Raw genomic sequence first — 24,703 nt, forward strand, 5'->3', positions numbered from 1 at the left:
CATTATCTCATGTAAACCTCAAAATAGCTCTTTGAGACAGATGGCACAAAAATCCTTTTTGCATAAACAAGTGGGACTTCATCAGACTAAAGAGTTTCTGCAAGGCAAAGGAAACAAGGAACAAAGTGAAAAGACCATCCACCAACTGGGAGAAAATATTTACAAATCATATATCCGACAAGGGGTTAATCTCCAAAATATATAAAGAACTCACACAACTCAACAACAAAAAATCAATCAACCTGATCAATAAATGAGCAGAGGAGCTAAACGGACATTTTTCCAAAGAAAATATACAGATGGCCAGTAGACACATGAAAAGATGTTCAGCATCACTAATCATCAGGGAAATGTAAATTAAAACTACACTGAGATATCACCTTACACCCATTAGAATAGCTATAAACACCAAGACAAAAAAATAACAAATGTTGGAGAGGATGTGGAGAAAAGGGAACCATCATCCACTGCTGGTGGGAATGCAAACTGGTGCAGCCACTATGGAAAACAGTATGGAGATTTCTCTAAATATTAAAAATAGAACTACCATATGACCCAGCTATCCCACTACTGGTTATTTATCCAAAGAATTTGAGATCAACAATTCAAAGGGAGTTACATTGCAGCATTATTCACAATAGCCAAGAAGTGGAAGCAACCCACGTGCCCATCGACCGATGACTGGATAAAGAAGGTGTGGTATATATATACAATGGAATACTACTCAGCCAGAAAAAAGATAAAATCGTCCCATTCACAACAACATGGATAGACCTGGAGGGTATTATGTTAAGCAAAATAAGCTAGACAGAGAAAGACAAATACCGTATGATTTCACTCATATGTTGGAGAAACTCACGGACAAAGACAACAGTTTAGTGGTTATCACAGGGGAAGGGGGTTGGGAAATGGGTACAAGGGGTGAAGGGGCACATTTATATGGTGACTGACAAATAATAATGTACAACTGAAATTTCACAGTGTTATAAACTATTATGACCTCAATAAAAAAAATCCTTATTTCACACAGGTTTTGAAAAGTTAAGTGACTAGCTTCAAACCTGGATGTCCCAACCTAGATTTGAACATGGGATGTCAGTTCCAGAGCTTATAGTCTTAGTCACTCTTCTTTACTTAGACTTAAAAGTATGGCGCATTGAAAGAGAGGTAGAGAGTTTGGAAGATGGCAGTGTAGGAGGACTCTGAACTCATTTCTTCCCATGGACACAACAAATCTACAACTACTTGTGGAACAGTTTCCTCTGAGAGAGATCTGGAAACTGGGTAAAAATAACCCCCACAAGGGACAACACTGACAGGTGGAAGAGGCAGAAATACAACTCTGCTGAGGAAAAAAACACATCCTAGCCATGGCGCTTCATGGCCAGGAGCAATCTCAAAGGTACAGAGCTTTTCTCAGAGGAGCCAGGGATTTTATGCCACAATAGGCATCCCAGCCCTTGGATTCAGCACAGCCAAGATGAAATCCCATAATACCTGGCTTTGCTGGCTTTGAAAACCAATAGGGAATACGCCCGGAAAAACCACAAAATTTCAGAGAAAGGAAAACCTGATCTTAAAGGGCCCACACACAGATTCACCCGATCTGGAAACCGACACAAAAACACCAGAAAGAAAAGTGCATAGTTCATTAGTAAAACTGACTCACTTACTAAGGTTGGAGCACATCTCAGAGAGGCAGGAGGCAGCTGAGCCCACCCCCCACCCCACCCCCGGGACTGAGACACTGGTAGCAACCATTACTGTGACCTAGTTCAGTTGTGTTGACACAGACATTGGCAGCTGCCGTTGGATTTCCTCCTTTAGCCTGTTAGTGCAGGAATCTGTCCTACCCAGTAGAGCACCCGTGGCAATCAAGCACAGCCAGGCAGCAGGCAGCCTGCCCCAGGGACTGGCCCTGCCCACAGCAAGCCCGTAGCAAACTTGTGGGTCCACATTGACAAGGTGTGTGTGCAGGCCTGTGTTGGTGGGGCACATGGGCCCACAGCAGACTTGTGCTGCTGGCCATTGCAAACAGCCACATAGAGGATCTGCCCCACATTCGAACACCTGAAATGATTGTACACTGCCACACCTGGAGCCAGCTCTACCCATCTACACTCCTGAGAGAGCTGACAATGGCCGCGCACTACAGGGAGCCACACTGAAAGCCTATAGCAATTGTGAACCCCTGAGCCTAGCAACCAGCCACAGTGGGGGCCTGACTCACTTAACAGCAAAATAGCAGTGGTTGTATGCTATTAGACTTTACAGCCAGCCATGCCAGGGCTTGCCCCATGCTATAAAGTCACTGCAGCAGCCACACCCAGCTGAGCCTTACAACCAGCCAGCTTGGGGGCCAGCCTAACCTACCCATGCGCCTGTAGCAGTAGCAACTCCACCACAACAGAAGGGCACACATAACCCACACAAGGAAACATCTGGCACAGGTGATGAGAGAGGAGCACATTGCCAGGCCCCATAAAGCATCTCTTACATAAGGCCACATTTCCAAGATCAGGAGATGCAGCTGAGCTACTTAATACATAGATATAACTACAGAGAAGTAGGCAAAATGAGGAGACAAAGAAATATGTTCCAAATAAGGGAATAGGACAAACCCTCAGAAAAAGAATTAAAGAAAACAGAAACAATCTACCTCACAAAGAGTACAATCTAGTAGTCATAAGGATACTCCCTGATCTTGGGAGAAGAAGAGATGAACACAGAACTTTGACAAAGAATTGGAAAATATAAAAAAGAACCATTGAGAACAGAAGAATACAATAATGGAAATGAGAAATTCAGTAGAGAGAATCAATAGCAGAGTAGATGACACAGAAGAAGGATCCGCGATCTGGATGAAAGAGTAGAGAAAATCACCCAAGCTGAACAGACAAAAGAATTTAAAAGAATGAGGACAGTCTAAGGGACCTCTGGGACAACATCAAGCATACTAACATCCATATTATAGGTTTCACAGAAGGAGAAGAGAGACACAAGGGGCAGAGAACCCAGTTGAAGAAATAATAGTTGAAAACTTCCCTAACATAAGGAAGGAAATAGACATCCAGGTACAGGAAGTGCAAAGAGCACCACACAAGGTGAAGCCAAAGACGTCCACGCCAAGACGCATTATAATTAAAATGTCAGGAATTAAAGAGAGAATCCTAAAAGCTGTAAGAGAAAGGCAACAAGTTACATACAAAGGAAACCCCATAAGGCTATCAGCTGACTTCTCAGCAGAAACCTTACAGGCTAGAAGGGAGTGGCATGATATAGCCAAAGTGCTGAAAGGAAAAAACCTACAGCCAAGAATACTTTACCTGTCAAGGTTATCATTCATATCATGGAAGGAGAAAGAAAGAGTTTTCCAGACAAGAAAAAACTACAAGAGTTTATCACCACTAAACTGGCCTTACAAGAAATGTCAAAGGGACTTATTTAAATGGAATAGAAAAGACCACAAATAGGAATAAGAAAGTTATCAAAGAAAAAAAATCACTGGTAAAGGCAAATATACAGTAAAGGTAGTGGATCAACCACCTATAAAGCTAGTATGAAGGTCAAAAGACAGAAGTACTAAAATTATCTAATTCCATGATAAGAAGATAGGGGATCCACAAAAATAAAATAAGTAAAATAGGATATAAAAAACATGAAATGTCAGGGGAGGATAAAAGTGTAGGGCTTTTAGTAAGAAGTCAAACTAAGAGACCATAAACAATATAGATTATTATTTACATAGATTATTATATACGAACCTTGTGACAATCACAAACCAAAAACCTATAATAATACGTACAAAAATAAAGAGAAAGGAACCCAAACATAACACTAAAGAAGGCCATCAAATCATGAGAGAACAAGAGAAGAAGAAAGGAACAGAGAAGAACTACAAAAACATCCAGAAAAAAGTAACAAAATGGCAATAAGTACATACTTATCAATAGCTACTTTAAATGTCAATGGACTAAGTGCTCCAATAACAAGACTAAGGGTGGCTAAATCGATAAAAAAAAAAGACCCCTATACATGCTGCATGCAAGACACACACTTTGGATCTAAAGACACTCACAAACTGAAAGTAAAGGGAGGGAAAATGATACTCCAAGCAAATGGAAACAAAAAGAAAGCTGGAGTGGCAATACTTATATCAGACATAATAGATTTTAAAACAAGAACAAGAGACAAAGGGCATAACATAATGATAAAGGAAGCAATTCCAACAAGAGGACATAAAACTTGTAAATATCTATTTACCCAAAATAGGAGCACCTATATACATAAAGCAATCTTTAACAGACATAAAAGGAGAAAATGACAGCAACAAAATAATAATAGGGAACTTTAACATTCCACTTACATCAATGAATAGATCATCCAAACAGAAGATCAATAAGGAAACATTGGCCTTAAGTGACACATTAGACCAGATGGACTTAGTAGATATATACAGAACATTCCATCCAAGAACTGCAGAATACACATTCTTTTTTTTTGGTGAGGAAGATTGGCGCTGAGCTAACATCTGTTGCCAATCTTCCTCTTCTTTTTTTTCTCCCCAAAGTCCCAGTACGTAGTTGTATATCCTAGTTGTAAGTCCTTCTAGTGCTTCTATGTGGGATACCGCCACAGCATGACTTGATGGGCAGTGTGTAGGTCTGCACTGAGCATCTGAACTGGCAAACCCTGGGCCACTGAAGCAGAGCACACGAACTTAACCACTATGCCACTGGGCCAGCCTCCAGAATACACATTCTTTTCAGATGCACATGGGACATTCTCCAGAGTAGATCACATCTTAGGCCACAAAACAAGTCTCAAAAAATTTAAGAAGATTCAAATAATACCAAACAACTTTTCTGACCATAATGGTATGAAACTAGAAAACAACTACAAGAAGAAAACTGGAAAAGCCAGAGATATGTGGAGATTAAACACAATGCTAATGAACAACTATTGATCAATGAAGAAATTAAAGGAGAAATCAAAAAATACCTGGAGACAAATGAAAATGAAAATATGACATACCAAAATTTATGGGATATGGTAAAAGCAGTACTAAGAAGGAAGTTTACAGCAATACAGGCCTACCTCAAAAAACAAGATTTTTCTCAAACAATCTATCAGTGTGCTTCAAGGAACTAGAAAAAGGAGAACAAATGAAGCCCAAAATCAGCAGGAGGAAGGAAATAATAAAAATTAAAGCAGAAATAAATACAATAGAGACTAAAAAAATAGTGGAAAAAATCAATTAAACTAAGAGCTGGTTCTCTGAAAAGATAAACAAAATTGACAAACCTTTAGCTAGACTCACCAAGAAAAAAAGAGAGAAGGCTCAAATAAATAAAATCAGAAATGAAAGAGGACAGATTACAATGGACACCACAGAAATACAAAGGACTATAAGAGAATACTAAGAAAAGCTATACACCAACAAATTGGATAATCTAGAAGAAATAGATAAATTCCTAGAATCATACAACCTTCCAAAACTGAATCAAGAAGAAATAGATAATCTGAATAGACCAATCACTAGTAAGGAGATCAAAACAGTAATGAAAAATCGCCTAAAAAACAAAAGCCCAGGACCAGATGGCTTCCCCAGTGAATTCTACCAAACATTTAAAGAAGACTCAATACCTATCCTTCTCAAACTCTTCCAGAAAATTGAAGAGGAGGGGACGCTTCCTAACTCATTCTATGAGGCCAACATTACACTGACACCAAAACCAGACAGGGACAACACACAAAAAAAGAAAATTATAAGCCAATATCACTGATGAACATAGATGCAAAAATCCTCAACAAAATACTAGCAAATCAAATACAACAATACATTAAAAGGATCATACACCATGATCAATTGGGATTTATTCCAGGGGTGCATGGATGGTGCAACATCTGCAAATCAATCAGTGTGATACACCACATTAACAAAATGAAGAATAAAAATCACATGATCATCTCAGATTCAGAGAAAGCATTCAACAAGACAGAGCATCCATTTATAATTTTTAAAAACTGAATAAAATGGGCATAGAAGGAAAGTATCTCAATATAATAAACGCCATATATAGCAAACCCACAGCTAACATCATACTCAATGGTGAAAAACTGAAATCTTTCCCTCTAAGAACAGGAACAAGACAAGGATGCCCATTTTCACCACTCTTATTTAACACAGTATTGAAAGTCCTTGCCAGAGGAGTCAGGAAAGAAAAAGAAATAAAGAGATTCAAATTGAAAAGGAAGAAGTAAAACTGTCACTATTTGCAGATGGATTTTATGTATGGAAAACTCTAAAGAATCCAACAAAAAACTATTATAAATAATAAACGAATACAGTAAAGATGCAGGATACAAAATCTACATACAAGAATCACTTGCCTTTCTGTAACACAATGAAATAGGAGAAGGAGAAATTAAGAATACAATCCCATTTACAATGGCAAAAATATAAAATACCTAGGAATAAACTTAACCAAAAAGATGAAAGACCTATACACTGAAAACTATAAAACATTGTTCAAAGAAGACACACAAATAAATGGAAAGATATTCCATGTTCATGGATGGGAAGAATTAACATAGTTAAAATGTACCTAAAGCAATCTACAGATTCAGTTCAATCCCTATCAAAATTTCCCAATGACATTTTTCACAGAAATAGAACAAGGAATCCCCAAATTATATGATATAGAACAACAAAAGACCCTGAATAGCCAAAGCAATCCTGAGAAAAAAGAACAAAGCTGGAAGTATTACACTCCCTGATTTCAAAATATACTACAAAGCTATTGTAATCAAAACAGCATGGCACTGGCACAAAAACAGACACACAGCTCAATGGAATAGAATCAAGAGCCCAGAAATAAACCCACACATCTATGGACAGCTAATTTTCAACAAATGAGCCAAGAACTTAGAATGGAGAAGGTAAAGTCTGTTCAATAAATGGTGTTGGGAAAACTAGACAGTCACATGCAAAAGAAAAAAATCATTATCTTACACTGTACACAAAAATTAACTCAAAATAGATTAAAGACTTGAATGTAAATTCTGAAACCATAAAACTCCTAGAAGAAAACATAGGCAATAAACTCTTCAACATTGGTCTTAGCAGTATCTTTTTGAATACAATGACTCCCCCAAGGCAAGGGAAATGAATGTAAAAATAAACAAGTAGGACTACACCAAACTAAAAAGCTTCACCACAGCAAAGGAAACCACCAACAAAATGAAAAACCAGGGGCTGGCCCACTGGTGCAGTGGTTAAGTTCACACGTTCCACTTCAGCAGCCGGGGGTTTGCCGGTTTGGATCCTGCGTGCAGACAAGGCACCACTTAGCAAGCCATGCTAGGTAGAGGAAGATGGGCACGGATGTTAGCCTAGGGCCAGTCTTCCTCAGCAAAAAGAGGAGGATTAGCAGCAGAAGTTAGCTCAGGGCTAATCTTCCTCAAACAAAAAAAAAAGAAAGAAAAAGAAAAAACAACCTAACAATTGGGAGAAGATACTTGGAAATCATATATCTGTTAAGGGGTTAATATCCAAAATACATAAAGAACTCATACAACTCAACAATAACAACAAAAATAACCCAATTAGAAAATGGACAAAGGATCTGAACATTTTTCCAAAGATATACACATGGCCAACAGGCACATGAAAATGCAAATCAAAACTACAATGAGCTATTGTCACCTGACGCCGTTCAGAATGGCTATAATCATTAAGACAGGAAATAAGTGTTGGAGAGGATGTGGAGAAAAGAGAACCCTCAGACACTGCTGGTGGGAGTGTAAACTTGTGAAGCCACTATGGAAAACAGTATAGAGATTCCTCAAAAAATTCATAATATAACTACCATATGATCCAACTATCCCACTTCTGGGTATTTATCCAAAGAACATGAAAACACTAAGTCAAAAAGATTGCAGCATTATTCACAATAGCCAAGACATGGAAACAACCCAAGTTTCCATCAATGGATAAATGGATAAAGAAGATGAGGGGGATATATACACGCAATGGAATACTACTCAGCCATAAAAAATGATGAAACCTTGGCATTTGTGACAACGTGGATGGACCTTGAGGGTATTATGCTAAGCGAAATAAGTCAGAGGGAGAAATACAAATACCATATGATTTCACTCATAAGTGGAAGGTAAAAACAACAAGAAGAAACATAGACATAGATACAGAGATTAGATTGGTAGTTACTAGAGGGCAAAGAGGGGAGGGGGAAGGGCAAAGGAGTAAAAGGGCACATGTGTACAGTGATGGATGGTAATTAGACTTTGGGTGGTGAACATGATGTAGTCTAAACAGAATTTAAAATATAATGATGTACACCTGAAATGTACAAAATGTTATAAACCAATCTTAGCTCAATAAAGAAAATAAACTTTAAAAAAAGAGATGGATAAGAAAAGATTGAAGATAACTCCAAGATTTTAATCAATTTCCAGTCAAGGAATGGAGGTGTTAACTCAAACAGAAATGTCATGAGAGGCACTAGTAAAGTAATACTTACTGTGCATATACTCACTACATGCCAGGCAGTGTGCTAAGCACTCAGTGTGCATTTTCACATTTCATTTCCTAACAGCCTGTGATAATGGTCTTTTGCCCTATTTTACAGATCAGGAAACAGGACTGCATCTGTGCCCCTAAACTCTAGTTTGCACAAATGCAGACGGTGGTTATTTTGTTCAGAGCTATATCACTAATGTCTGACACACAAAAAGCACTCATTATCTAAATTTTTGAATGAATGAGCACAGCTAATAAGGGATAGAGTCATGATTTGAACCCAGAACAGCCCAACTCCCACCTCCTGGAGAAGACATGGCATTCCCTTGCAGCCATACTGTGCTCAGGCCACAGCAGGATATCTAGCTGTAGACGCACAGCAGATACCTAAGTTCCAGCAATGGAGCTTGAGAAAAAGGTCGAGGCTAGAATAACCTTTCAGCATCCACGTGGAGATTGAAAAGCCCTAAAATTAGATGAGATGATTAAGAGAGAGGGTATAAACCCCGGAATAGAGCCTTAGAGAACAGCTATATTTAGAGTTGAGGGGAGGAAGAGGCATTTTAAAAAGGCAATGAAGACATATATGTCAGTGAGATAAGGTGAAGCTATAGATCTAAAAGTAAAGGGGAAGGAGAAGGAGGGTTGTCAGCAAGATCAACCACCACAGAGTCATCAGAGCCTCAAAATTAAGGCAAGATAAATGAATTTGGGGATCAGGAGGTCATTGAGGACTTTTGGGTGAGCAGATTCGGAAAACAGCCTGAGTAAGAGTCAGCTGGCATCTGGGTGGATAGGGGAGCAGGGCTGTGAAGGAAAGAGTGGGTAGTGAGGATGTAGAGCTCACTAGGATAAATTTGTCTGTAATTTCAAACAAGCTAGTAGTAGTAATATGAGAGGGGTTGAACATTTGAGTAGAAGTGATCTTTTGTGTTGTAAAAAGAAGGGTCTAGTAGGAAGGAACTAAAGATGGCAGAAAGAGAACAGACTACTGATAGAACGTGACCCCAGAGGAGACAGCAGGAGAATGAGATGCAGGAATGGCAGTCCTTAGAAAGGGCAAGAGACATGTTACCATTGGAGGTAGGAGAAAAGCTGAAAGAAAATATAGAAAAGTAAAGGTTCAGTAGAGAAAAAGTGAGGGCATTCAAATTGAAAGGAGCCAAGGTCTTAGTACCTAGAAAGCAGAGGGAAAGATTCAAGGCTAGAGGACAGTAAGAAATATTTTAATTAATTGAGGCAATAGTTGACAAAATTTATTGAATGCCTACTCTGCTATAAGCCAAGAATTCAGTAGAGAAGACCATAAGGGATAAAAATAAAGAAGCATAATTAGGGACCCAACTGAGAAGAAATAGCATGAACTTTTCATAGAACCCAGCAGCATGGTTTCACAGTTTTGCCCAGCTTCTGAAAAGTGGTTATTGAAGGAAGTTAATGGTGCTGCACAGGGTTAGGAACTGAAATGGTGAGAATGGCCGACAAGGATGGAGGAAAGAAAGATGGATTCTAGAGGCGAGAGACGACAGTGTTGGCATGGACTAAGCTGAGCGATGAGGTGAATGAATACTGAGAGGAGTTTAGAATCTAAACACTGTGATTTGGGTGTGGAGCAAGTTATCAGAAATGAGGAAATAAAGTGCTTGTAATCAGAAAAGGAATACTCTGTGTTTGAGAACTTAAAGTAAAATAGTTTCAGATCAAGCAAATTATGAAGAGCCCTGTCTGCATTTTCAGAGGTTAAATGAGGAAGTATCAAGCCACGGTATTAGATGGGCTAGAAGTAAAAATCAATGAATGTGGCAAAGGATGAGAGCGGGTGGAGAAGATGACTGACCAGGCACCCAAATCATCAAGACAGGTAGGGTGTTATGATGGAGGTCATAGACACAGCAATAAGGATAGGGCTTGGATGTCAAGGTTCAAAAACAGAGGTTGATGGAGGCAGAACAACAGTCTAAAATAACAAGAAGGGATAAGAATGTTTTTGAGGCTGAGTGTATCTTGAGGTGCAATTCAGATTTCAATTAAGGTAAAGAACTGGAAGTTCAACCTGACAATCCATCTAAGACCATAGAAGACTTTGCTCCACCGTTGAACTAGGAGGCAAACAGCAAGGAGTGACTGATAGAGAAGTAAGCAAGGATGCACAGCAGAAAAGGAAAGGGTTGGCTGGAATAAGATATAAGCATTGTTCTCTGCCCTCATCTACCCTATCACCTCTTTACAGGACCCTTCTAATCCTTAACATTACTTGTAAGGCATTATTCCTATTTTACAGATAAGAAAAAGCTGGTTCTGAAATTTGAGTCTTGTCCTGACTGCAAAATCTAGTCTTTCTACAACATACTGACTCTCAGTGGTCTAAAAGTGTTACTGCAGCTTTCAAGGACTAACTGGAAATGGTGTCGGACTTGTATGAAAAATGCTATGAAACACAATATATTTTTTTTTGAGGTAGAATTGGCATATAACATGATATTAGTTTCAGGTGTACAACATGATTTAATATTTGGATATATTGTGAAATGATCACCACAATAAGTCTAGCTAACATCTGTCACCATATATACAGATTTTTTTTTCTTACGATGGGAACTTTTAAGATTTACTCTCTTAGCAACTTTCAAATATGCAATACAGTATTATTAACTATAGTCACCATGCTGTATATTAAATCCTCAGGACTTATTTCTTCTATAACTGGAATTTTGGGCCTTTTGACCCATTTCACCCCACCACCACCCCCCCCCCCACCCCCTTCCCATAATGAACAAGCTGTTCTCTGTATCTGTAAGCTTGTTTTGTTATTTTAAACAAAATCACACATTCAAGTGAGATCATACCTTATTTATCTTTCTTGGCCAGACTTATTTCGCTTAGCCTAACGCCCTCAAGGTCTGTCTCTGTTGTCTCAAATGGCAAGATTTCCTTTTTTAAGGCTGAATAATATTCCATTGTGTATATATACATTTTTCTTTATCCATTCATCCACTGATGGACAGTTAGGTTGATTCCGTGTCTTCACTATTGTAAATAATGCCACAATGAACATGAGAGTAGATATCCTTTTAAGTTAGTGTTCTTGTTTTCTTTGGATAAATATAAGTAAAATTGCTGGATCAGATGGTAGTTCTATTTTGAATTTTTTGAGGAACCTCCATTCTGTTTTCCACAGAGGCTGAACCAATTTACATTTCCACCAACAGTGCACAAGGGTTCCCTTTTCTCCACATCCTTCTCAACACTTATCTCTTCTCTTTTTGATGCTAGCCAGTCTAACATATGTGAAGTGATTTCTCATTGTGGTTTTGATTTGTATTTCCCTGATGATTAGTGATGTGGAGCACTTTTTCATGTGCCTATTGGCAATCTGTGTGTCTTCTTTTGAAAAATGTCTATTCAACAACTAGAATATAGAGCTATGTACTGGGAGGGCTTCGGGGAGAAGAAGAAGAAGAAAAAAAAGAAGATTGGCAACAAATGTTAACTCAGGTGCCAATCTTTTAAAAAAAAATCTATTCAGAGCCTCTGCCCATTTTTTAATCAGGTTTTTTTCTATTGAGTTGTATGTACAATGTATTTCTTTGTGTTGCTCTTGAATTATATTCAGCTCTAAAAAGTTCTCTGTGAGCTTGCATATTTAATACTGTATATTTAAATCTTAACTTTCTTTTTCAAGAAAAACATCTTGGACCCTTTTCCTTAATGATATTAAGGAACTTCCAAATACATCCTAAATGATCACATTGAATTTCTGCAACTATACCCTAAAACACTAAGTTAATATTTATATTGCATTATTTTTCAGGTGTGAAAATGAAACCAAATTCAAAACAGAAGAAGTATTCTGGGCTTACAATTTCTGCCCTACTCCGTACTCCTGGACTGCACTTCTGAGCCTTATTTTATATCTTGTTTTCTTCGCACCTGGTAAACCAAAGGCTATTGTTGTGTTAATTAAATTGTCTCTTTTTAGAGGAGACAAGCTACGCTTTTTAAAATTCCTTACATACTACTTTACTGAAATTTTTAATTTTGTATTTCTCAGGAATGGGACCAATGCCTTGGACTGTGAATTCTGAAATATATCCCCTTTGGGCAAGAAGTACAGGAAACGCATGTTCATCTGGAATAAACTGGATTTTCAACGTTCTGGTTTCATTGACATTTTTACACACAGCAGAGTATCTCACATACTATGGTAAGAGAATATTTTTTCCAGCTATAGTTTTATTTTTATTTTTCCTACTGTGTTTAGATATGCTATCATTTGTGATTGAAAAGACTAGATGGTTATATTTTTGCTGTTATAAATATCTCTGTGTGGCTTTCTTGTTCCCCAAAGTCCTTGGAAATGGACCTGGAAAAAAAGAAGAGGAATTCTCCCTTCCTGAGCAGCATTGCTTCTTGTCCCTCAGCGCTGCATAGCCTTCACCCACCCACCCACACTCCCAACCCAAACATTTCCCAGCTATCTCCCCAGTTGGAAATCTTCACAGCAGAGCTGTTAGTTTAATGAAGAAACACAAACAACAGAGAATGGTAGAAAGAGGTAGGCAGGAAGTCTAGGGCTAATGCTTGAAGATGTCCCACGACAGGGATGGAGTCGTGTCCAAGAGCAGAATCAGGGTAGGGCTGAAAGTAGCTCCCCCAAATGTTGTGCTGGGAGTTATGCCTTCCGCTGTATCATCTACGCCATTCAGGCCATGGCATGTGCATTTCAGTGTCCACTGAGAATGGCACTTACCACTGCCAAAACTGTAAACATAACAGAAGGGTTCAAGTGAAAAGGTGTGGAGGCCATAACTCAAAGAAAACAATATTGGGAAGTGGCTGAGTTAGGAAAAAACTTTGGGAAGGTACTTCAAGTCCATTTTTACCAAAATGAAATGTCTGTCTTTTTTTAGCAAGATGATTTCTTCATTGTCTGTATAAGTTTATAGATTGTGATTGGATTCTAAATTGATGAAATATGAGGTTTTCACTCTAACCCCCTAAGCCTCTATGCTGTATATGGAATGCCTGCTGCTTAGGCCATCCTCTGATCCCCTCCCCTGTCACTCACCTCCCTTCATCTCACCCCACCCCATGATCTAAGCACTCATTATTCCTTTTTGCAGTAACAGGTTCGTTTGTCAGCCCCTCTCCCCTTACTGCTGGACCATAAGTCCCATGAGCTCAGGCAACTACTACAGCTTGTTCACCATTAAATTCCCAGTGCCTTCCAGGGTGTGCCATTCACTTGATAAGCACTCAGAAGTGTTTGTCAAATGAATACACATGCAGATGAATTTTGTAGATGAGTGATGAATAAAGGAAACATTATAAAAATTTATTCCTCCTCTCTTCTGAACATGCTGAATTGGTATTTACTTTTATTTAATACTATTTATCTACTGAGTATTATCTTTATAAACTCTTCTCTCTCCCAACCACCATTTAGAACATTTAGAAATACTTATTTTCTTGGAAAGGAAATGCACTGGCATTTTAAACTGGATATATATTCAGTATGTTCAGCTTTATCCCACTTGGCAATTAAAATTTTTACATAAATTCATAAAGTTATCTTCCTGACACCATGAGTATGAGCACAATAAATATTTACCCATATTTGCTGATTCCTGAGAACACATTTAAGACCTAAATATAGACTAACATCCTGAGGAAGCATTTTTTATAGAAATTCATAGACCAAATAATAGTCTACTTGGTAAGACTTCTGATAGCAAAGCTCCTCTTTCTTGAATTTATGCTGCCAGAAAAACATGAGGCAACAGAAGTAAAATTTAAATAGGGCCTAGCCAGACTTCTTTCAAAAATATCCCATTAGAAGAAGCTTTTTGCTTTGTTACTAAGCCAAGCTTCTATCATGTCAGTGCACCGGTCAGTCCATTAGGTCTACTGCTTTCTAGTACTGGAACAATATTTCAGTTCAGGTTCATTTTTTCCCTGTTTTTTTTGATGTACATTTTAATCTACATGTTACTGATTTATGTAAGGTATATGTTTCTATTCCTAATTTATGAATATACACCATAATGATGTATTTCCTCTGGAAATATCCATGTCTTTCTATTTCCTTCTTTTTTTGTTTTGTAAGACCTCAGATTTTGATTCCTTCATAAACTATACTGCTTAGACAGGTCTGCCTTGGACCCCATCCAGTAATGTTTTGTAATATTACTAAAAATTATCATTAAACTGTCACCAGTATACCATTTTATGTATAGCATGTGTGACTGAAGTGATCCCTTGGAGAGCATTAGATCAAAGTTCCTGGGTTGAGGTATTGAAATTCAATCAAACATGGTCTTTGATTCCTCATTTTGCATAATTCAATTAAATACCTGTCTTAATCTGAAACTTAATGTAGGACTCTAATAAGATTTATTTCCTTCCGAATAAAGCTGAGGAGTATCTGCACTGTTTAACAATCCTGACATTTTTTTCATTTTCATCCCGAGGGGGGAATAATTAAGAAAGTGAGTTACATAATTGACCTGCCCTTTACATGCAGCAGGTCACAGCCTCCGGGCCTGCCCACACCTCTGTGGCTTAACCACAGGTCTCACCAGAGAAGCCCACTTAGCTTTGGCGTTTGCTTGCTTTAGATTCCTCAGATTTAATAAAAGGGTCTTGTATTTTAATAGAATTTCCCTGATGTTATTTGGCTTGGGAATCTGGGTCACAAGCAAGAAGCTGCACGGCATTCAAGAATCTTCCTAACCCGTCTAGTTGGTTTTAACTGTACGAGTTTAGCACTAACAGATTTGATTTGTTACTTCTGATCATGCCTCTCTTCCTAAATTGTGAATTGTGATGAATATTTCCTCAATACTACATTTTATGAAGCCAAACTAGGTTTGCTCTGTTAGAGATTTTGGAGTTTAGCAGCCTGGTTTAGTCTAAAATGTTATACCAGTTGCACTTTTTTTTTTTTCTGTTTCTCATCATCATGATTATGATCCTTTCTTTGTTCCTCTCTGCTAAAGATTCCAATTCTGTTCTTACCTCCACAACTTTGCTTATCTGTAAACAGATCACAGGACTTCATCTCCTTTCATTTTTTTCTCAAAACTCCCACATTCTCCAAAAGCTAGCTTGTCAGTATCACCTTTTTGATGAAAACATTCCCAATTTATTGGTCATACCAACCTTGTTCCACTCTATCTCTGAAAGCATCTGTTGTGTTCCCTACTCATTTAGTAGAATTTGATTATGCTGTCTATCACTTTTTTGAGCAGCTAACATCCAAATTCTAATAGGCATGTAACATACATTATTTTATTCTTGCAGTTTGGCAAGGCAGGAATTATTTTCTCCATTAAATCAGGAAACTAAGGTCAAGAGAATTTAAGAAACTGCCCAAGGATTCAGCCTGGGTTGCTTTGTGATTGTCAGACTCTACAGAGCCATGGTGCCTTCCTTTCACTGTAACACTCAGCCACGCATCCCAGATTACCTAGTATTATTTTTTGGTTATTTACAAAGTGTAAGACATAAAAAAATGTATGTTTGTAGTAAGTATTCAGTGTGAACCAAACAAATGAAATAAATGAGCCCTATATTTGTAAATAGAGTTGTGTTTTTATTAAAGAGAATTTGATTTATACAAGTCCAGCTCCTTAAGATTGTATGGCTTCTGATGACTTAATCTAACAAACTATGTCTTGATTTAGTCAACTCTTTAATATTTTTTTCTAATTTCTCATAATTTATCTCTATTTCCCTTCTGTTTTCTCACAGCTCCTCATTCTTCTTTTGGGTGGCCAATTGAGCAGCATTTTTCCTCTGTAGTTTTCCTTGAGCCTTCCCAAGAAATGTTTCTGTGTATATTCCTGAAATGGTTATTTATACGTATGTCTTTAAGAATGTAGTCTTAATAATGTCTTTCCTATTCTGTAATGATTCAGCAGAACTGAGAAATGTTAATTCAGTTCTTTAATTGCTATGCTATTCATCTTAAAGACATATTTGAAAGTCAAGCTTTATGTTGTCTAGTTTAGCCCTTTATTTCAGATCTGCTACTCAATATATTCCATCTGGCAGTCAACAAGAGCACGTTCATTCTCTAGACGCTCCAGTGTGTCAGGCTCTGTACTAGGGAACCCACAGACAAACAAGCCATAGACTCTGCCCTTAAGACCACTTTTGCTACTGAAACAGAAGAGGATGTCTCTCTCTCAAGCATCTCATAACCATCTCTCCAAAACCTGGTCCTGATTTGGGTTGTAAAATTTATAGAATTATAAACTTAAATCATAGCTAGAAACCATCTTATTTTGCTGAATCAGGAAACTGAGGGCCAGAGAAGAGGTTAAATGACTATTTAGAAGTCACATAGCAAGATTGAAATCCAGATTTTCCAACTCCCAATCTGATATCCTTTCTCCAGCCTTTGTCCCATTAGTTTGTCATCTTCCTTCCCCCATCTCATATACAGGATGGTCTTGACCAAAGGCCTAAAATTAGGCAAGGACTCCATTATAGTTAGTTGTTTCCAACCATCGAAAGTGAAAGCATAGGTTCTTATATTTAAATTGGGAATTGGACTATAAAAGGAAAGGCCATCCTGGAAATATGTAAGAACATGCTCAAGTCACATACTCATATATCTCATCCATCTTGGCTTGCTGAATTGACACTTGGAAAACACAACCAGGTAGTAATTATGTCTTTGTGGTTGTGCTGCATTGACATGCATAGTCTTACAGCAAAACAAAATTCTCTGACCTCATGGAGCTTACATTCTAGAGGAGGAAAATAAAACAAATTAGTAAGCTTTATAGTATGTCAGATGGTGATAAGTGCTCTGCACCAAAAGAAAAAGCGGACGGCTATAAGGATCTAAGAGAAGGAACAAGGAGACTAGTTAGGAGACTCCTGCAGCAGTGCAGATGAGGGAGGATGGCTGTCAGATCACAGACATCAGCAGAATGAGGACAAGTGGTCATCTTCAGATTATATTTGCAGGCACATCCAACAGGACTAACCAGCAGATTGGATACTGGGCAGGAGAGTGAGAGAAAAGTCAAGGTTGACTATCAGACTTTTGGAATGAGAGACCAGAAGGATAGAGCTGCCATGTACTCCAGTGAGTCATGAGTTCAGCAGTGTCATCATTGTATGTGGGTTCTGGAAATACTAGATAAATGAGAAAGAAATTTCTCCCTCAAAGTGCCTCCAGTCTAGTAGACAAGACAAATAATACATGCACATAATTATAATATTTCTTGGTTATTATGATAGGAGGCCTCAGCAAAGTGCTGTGAAAGCACATAGAGAAAAGTTATCTCTATCCAGCCACATGAGAAAAGACTGCAAAGCAGAAGTTACATCTGAACCTGGTCTATCATTCTTCTTGAGTTTGGCCTTACAAGTTTAGAAAGGCAAATTACATTATATTCACAGGATTAGAACAATTAGAGTAAACCAGGCTGGCAGTAATTTTTGGTTCCATTTCATACCACAGTTATGCATGACTGACCAGAAAGGAAAGTCAAAATCAAGGACTGTTTCTAACCTAGGCCCCTCTCTCTCTCTATATAGACCATATTTATATAGACCAAGTATATCTATGTGTATTTATACATACATATTATTTTCCATTGCAGGAGCCTTCTTCCTTTATGCTGGATTCGCTGCCGTGGGACTCCTTTTCATCTATGGCTGTCTTCCTGAGACCAAAGGGAAAAAATTAGAGGAAATTGAATCACTCTTTGACAACAGGCTATGTACATGTGGCGCTTCAGATTCTGATGAAGGGAAATATATTGAATATATTCGGGTGAAGGGAAGTAACTATCATCTTTCTGACAACGATGCTTCTGATGTGGAATAAATTTCAGCTGCTGATATATTTAGTCATTTAAACAAACTTGGGGGAGAAGAGCAGCAATGGATGACCTCACTGCCCTGCTTCTAATCTGGTTCTTTCCACAGTCTAGTTTGGAATGACTTCATATTCTAGAATATTTGATTAGGAGGAAGATACAACCATGATGACATTGTTTTTTTCACAAGCAGAAATGTAAAAAAATATTTACGGAGATTTTAAACTAATAATTATTGAGCAAATATGTGCAATTCCTTCCTGAGGTAGTCTAAAATGAATACTGTATCCAGTGACTTCAGTGGTATCCTTTTTTCCTAAGACCATATATAATTATTAGTGGCAGTTGAGTCAGTGCTGATCTAGCCAAATCATAATATGTATGATATACTTATAAAGAAGGATTCTGGGATATGATCCAAGGGTGTTTTCTGTCAAAACATGGCCTATTGGCCCTAAATTTTCCTAAGGACAAGTAGCTTATCTGTGATCAGCTATTAGAAAGTAAATTCCCTTTAAGCTTTCATCAACAGATTCGAAAGTGCCTCCTACAAGGGCACAGCTGTCCTTATCTCCTTTGGATTCCATATTTGGTTTCTCTCTCCAATTCAGCTCTTGAGAGTTCTTCAGAAACTGACTATGTACAGGCTATCTTGAACATTATGAAAAGCAGGTCTTTTAGGGTTTATTTTCATACCTATTTTTTTGCAGCAGTGATAAGTATACATTTGCACAGATAAGCTAACAAGTTTTGATAAGTATATTTTATTACTAGAAAGTAAGAAAGAGAAGATTTTTCTGGACCCCTGATCGAGTTAGTCACTTAGGTATGCAACTTCAACATAAAATAGAGCTAGATCTTCAACTGTATTCCAGGGTCAGTTTTTGTTCATGCCAGAATCACCTGATGTTCACCATACCTGCAATCGTCAACTCTGGAGTCCTATTTGTGCCTTCGTTTGTGTTAAATAGCTGCTAGCAGACTATTTCCCCCCCCTCTTTTAATCAAATTTCTCAAACAAAAAAGGAAGAAAATCAGTGACAGAAATAATCCTGCTGTTATTGATATTTGTTCAATTAAAGAGTGGGACTTATTTTTTTCTTAACTTATTAACTCTTCCTAATGGAATTGTCACATTTTATTACCTAATAGTACTTTGTCTTTTTTTACTCTAAGAACATAAACTAGTTTTTATTTTTGCACACCCTGTCTTGTTTTCCCTGACAATTTACCAAACAAAAAAAAAGATTACATAGATTTGTCTGAGAGTGTTTCCTTTTTTCTCATGGTTGGCTTGGATTTTTTCCTTCTTGTCTAAGAATTGGGATTATCTATTGGAACAGATTGCTGGTTCTCATACAGCACATAACTTTAAGAAATGTTGACTTACCACATGCCTACAATGTCCTTTCAAAGTGTTCATTGGTTTTTATGCTCATTCATCAAGGAACTCTAATTTTTGCTCTTATATTAATAATTATATAGTATGTACAAAATTATTCATAAATTACTTATTAGTTCCAGTGAAAATATGAATGAGACACCTGTGGCCAGTTAGGAACACATAAGTTTGGTGCATGTTAACATGGCTCTAAACATTAAATAAGGTACTTTTTGGAATGAAAAGGTGGCTGTCTCTAAATTCAATGTGTTTCTGCCAGTCTCCAAGATGTTTTGTTCTTCTCTTAAAGTCTGGCTTGTTCCTATCACAGTTATCAAAGCTGAGAATGTAGCCAAGAAGGTTCATTCTCTCAGCATCCAGGGGTATGACACGTGTTTAAACGGTCACTTTACTGGCCTAAAAATCCTTCAGCCAAAGAAGTTTTCTCCCTTTGGTCATGTCATGTAATAAAAAATATTATTTTTTCCTTCAATTAGGTGCTTTGACAATTGATTTATAAGGGGATAGTAATATTAATTTTTCCCAGAAAAGCAGATGAGATTTAATGGAGAAAATTATTATTCTATTGATATTTCTTACCCCGTAAGAAATTTCTTCTCTGTGTAATATTTCTCACAGATCAAGTGAAGTGGAAAACAAGCTACTGTGTGGTAAAATCAGAATATGATGGGGAGAAAAAATATTTAGACCAATAAAGTGCCCTCTTTAAAAATTTATGTTTCTGATTTATCCAAGTAATTGCCTCAATTCTTCTCTTTATTGTATACATAGCCTTAACTATATGCTTATATACTCAGCTGGTCTGAATGCACAGTAACTTTATTAAAGGAGCAACTCGACTCTTATTATTTCCTAAAGCAGAACATGGCCTGTTCTCCCCGACATAAGCAAATGGTGTTTGCAACTTTCCATCCATAAATGCACACAACAGGGAAATCAGCCACAGTTCTCCTCCCCTTTCTCCTCAACTTCTTTAAAGGACTATTTGTTATTTATATAATGATAAAGATAGATAATATTCCATATCTTTGAAGTACAAGACAGAGAGGCATAGTTATAAGAATTATTTATAATTTTTTAAAAACAAATAACTACTTGAAAAGGAACCTTATAAAATTATGGTATTATTTTTAGATTCAGTGAACATTTATAGTACATTAAAAATTGAATGTTTGAATTTTGCAGGCTTTTTTATATTACGCAGCTTTTAAGTTCTCAGAGTCTTTGGCTACCACTACCAACTTGAAAACATTCCGTTTTCATTCTGAAACATCATCAAATACATATTTTATAGGACGATTTGTTTATATGTGTTATATTTGACTTACCATATTAAAGCACATTAAGCATCATGCTTTTAACTGAAATTATAGGTTTCCTTCTAAACATGCTGCAGATTCAACAGAGGTATATTATGTTTTAGGGAAATTTAGTGAAGGAGGTCATCACCCCTGTTGAGGCTTAGCCTGGATGGCTGATGAGATCTGCACTAGACTTAAGAGAATATAGCATTTCATCTGCATCTGAACACATAAGGCTGAATGTGATGTCAGATAGGTTTTACACATTTGGTATTAATATTTTTCTTCAATATAAACATTCCTAATAATTTTGATTGTTGCACCTTAGTCAATAATTTCCAAGACATGATTTTTAATATGTATCTAAAGATCTAAATTAAAATTAGACTTAAAATGTAGTATTTCCATTTGAATTTTCTTCCCAGTCATATGCGGTAGTTAGTTCCCTGATGGAAAATGCTATGAGAGTAATGCTATCAAGTGCTTTTTTCATAATTTTATTTTACCACTGAACCAGATTTTAGTATATGTCTAAACATTATTTTTTAAGTTATTCACTCTAAAATGGTAAATCCATTAAAGCAAAGAATTTATAAATTGTTTACTATAATTTCAAAATCAGTTATCCAGAGGAAGAATGAAGAGGAAAAATGTAAGTTGACAACTTACCCTTTTGCTTTTACACAGAAAGTAAAATTGAAATGTATTCTAATAATCCACAGATCCTGGGGGAGGACAGTCTAGAAAATACTATCCATATGTTATCTAAGAGAGTCTCAATTTATAAACTTTATCAGTGTCATTAAATACTGTAATACAGTGAGGGGAGTGGGAGGATTCTTTTGATTTTATTTCATTGGCATAGTAATTAAGAACAATAAAATTAATGAGATGTTTTGTTATAATCAGATTTTTTTTTTTTTACCATTCTCCTAGTTATAAAATCTTAAATTATACTAAGCACATAAAAACTCAGATTTATACAGTTATTGGGACAAGTTTTAAATTACCAATTTCAGACCTTTGCACTAACTATGGATAAAAGAATGACATAACAGGTCAGGAGCAGAGAATTCATAATTTGTGCTTTATAGCAAAACATATTAAATTGTGGATAAAATTTACAGCTCATGTGTAGCTGCTGCCTATAAAAGACTCAAAGGTGTTCTCTGGATTAACGTTAATATCCTATTTTCTGTCCTTTTCTATCAGTTGTCTTAGCCTCATGTACGGTAATGTTAAGCTAATTTGATGAAGTGATTTAGGTTGTAGCAGCGTATCAATTATCAGTACATTCAGTTCTTCTGGGTGAGCAGTATTGCTACTATTTTCTAGAAAGGGTAATCATTTTAAAATGCCAAACAGCTAACTGCTACCGACTCTCTTATATATTGTCTCCTAGAGAAGGAAATTTTTGTCTGCCTATATACATCAGAAAGATAGTTCCTAAGAGTATTAATGACGTTCAGAAGTACATGAATTTTATCCTCATAATTTGCTTGTGAGTGTAAAACAATGTAATTCCTATAAAACTTTACTTTGTATGTATAAAACAGTCTGTTGCACTTGAGTGATTTGGTCTTTGGAATGTTAAATACTTACTTTCATTTAGCAGTAATATTCAGATTTTTATTTTAGACAGTTAAGTTCATGTGTTTGATTTTGTCACATCAGTATAAAGGAGAAAAAGAAATACAGCTTACAAGTACTCAAAAATAAAAACCAGTATTTTGTAAAGTTTTAAAATGTTAGCAAATTTAACATCATTCCATCTTATTTGAAGGTTAAAAAAGATGAGATTTAATTCTAGCCAAAGTAGAAATTTATATTCTACATGTCCAAACTGGTTCCTAGCGGCTTTTGGACTATATCTCACTTGATGTTATAGTATCTCTTATTTGTAATAAATGTTCAAATTTCTATTTAGAAGCGCTAATGTACATCTAGATTAAATCAAAACACACTTTTATGCTTTTAAAATGTTTTCAAAATATATATTTTAATTTCTAGGTGCATGTTACATAGTGTTTAACACTTCACATGTCTTGGCAAATTCAATATAAATATTTATTCCTACACGTGACATATGGGCTATCTCTTAAAAATAATGAACATTTAGCATTTCCTTCAAAGTCATTCTAGCCTCTAGCTGTATCAGAAGTATTGTATATTTTATGGAGATTTAGTGATGTATATGTAAATGATTTTAAGTTATTTTATTGAAGTTCAATCGTTACATAAAATGAAAATCTTTTTTTTAAAAAAGTGTCAGTGCCAGAACTGTAAATGAAAATAATCAAAGTTAAGACAATTCATTACTCATATATCTCCCTTGCACTTTTTATTTTCTCTACATCTCTTCCTTAGATTTTAGGATCTAGGTTACACAGTAAAAGCATCTACAAAGATTACCTACCTCTACATATTTATGCAGGCCTACTCATTTTAATGATATTTTCCCTCTTTTGAGCATAGGTAGACACAACTATCTTTGAAAAATATTTTATAGGGACCAGCCTGGTCACATAATGGTTAAGTTCGCACACTGCATTTCAGCGGCCCAGGGTTCATGGGTTCAGATCCCAGGCATGACCTACACACTGCTCATCAAGCCATGCTGTGGAAGCATCCCACATACAAAAAAAAGAAGAAAACTGGCATAGAGGTTGGTTCAAAGACATATTCCTCAAGCAGAAAGAGGAAGATTGACAACAGATTTATCTCAGGGCCAATCTTCCTCATCAAAAAAAAAAATTATAATACCTAAAAATTGTTCCAAGGAATTACTCTAAACATAAAACTTTGAAATGAAATGCTTAGGAATTCTTGAAATATTATTTCTGGTCGTTCTCAGAAGCAGACATTGACATGAACCATTATATTAGGTTGACAAAAATTATTTTTGGTTATTGCTTTGTAAATGAAAATGAAACACCTGCTGGATGAACAGTTGACATTCATCCTGGAACTCTGTTGCTCTCCATTGTCACTCTGCTCCAACAGCAGCTTTCACTACAAGCATTACATTACTGTTTGATCTGGGCAGCCACTAGACTTTCTCTATAGTTAGGGTGTGCCATCCCAAGTCCAACCATACAAATAGCCCAAGGAGATCCTCTGAAGACACTAGATCCACGGTCATTCAAAGTCTTTCAATGAAGTTGCATCTTAACCAAAGATTCTCATCAGCAGGTAAGGCAAAAATCCTATAAATTATCATAAAGTGTCCACCCACCGGGACACCTGACTAGTATATACGTCTGTATCAGTGGCCAGAAAAGTCCTCATTCAGTTGCCTAATCCTGTGGGGTAAACGTTGTCATCCTTTTATGGATACTAAAACTTAAGTTCAGAACATTTTGGTGATGGGCCCAGGATCACACACTAGGAAATGGTAAATAACTTTTCTCTGCAGTGAATACTCCAACAGTCTTCCTCTCTTGGTCCTCATTTGGAATGTTGTCCTGTCAGACCCAGGCAGAAAGATTAAAAAATAGACATTGTGGGCCCAGCCAGTGGCGCAGTGGTTAAGTTCACACACTCCGCTTTGGCGGCCCAGGGTTCACAGGTTCAGATCCTGGGCACAGACCTACACACCGTCATGAAGCCATGCTATGGA

At 36.9% G+C, this 24,703-nt stretch overlaps 1 protein-coding gene across 1 annotated transcript in view; it reads left to right on the plus strand.

Moving 5' to 3' along the window:
- LOC123279865 (uncharacterized) overlaps window positions 1–22,627 on the plus strand; it is an 89,149-nt gene extending 66,522 nt beyond the window's left edge. The window contains exons 4-6 of the mRNA XM_070491461.1: window positions 12,354–12,475; window positions 12,594–12,746; window positions 18,163–22,627. Coding sequence (XP_070347562.1) covers window positions 12,354–12,475; window positions 12,594–12,746; window positions 18,163–18,389 — 502 coding nt within the window. The 3' untranslated portion in view covers window positions 18,390–22,627. The remainder of the gene's footprint in view (window positions 1–12,353; window positions 12,476–12,593; window positions 12,747–18,162) is intronic.
- Window positions 22,628–24,703: the final 2,076 nt, after the last annotated feature.

The sequence above is a fragment of the Equus asinus genome, chromosome 20 (assembly GCF_041296235.1).
Source record: "Equus asinus isolate D_3611 breed Donkey chromosome 20, EquAss-T2T_v2, whole genome shotgun sequence".
NCBI classification, from domain to species: Eukaryota; Metazoa; Chordata; class Mammalia; order Perissodactyla; family Equidae; genus Equus; species Equus asinus.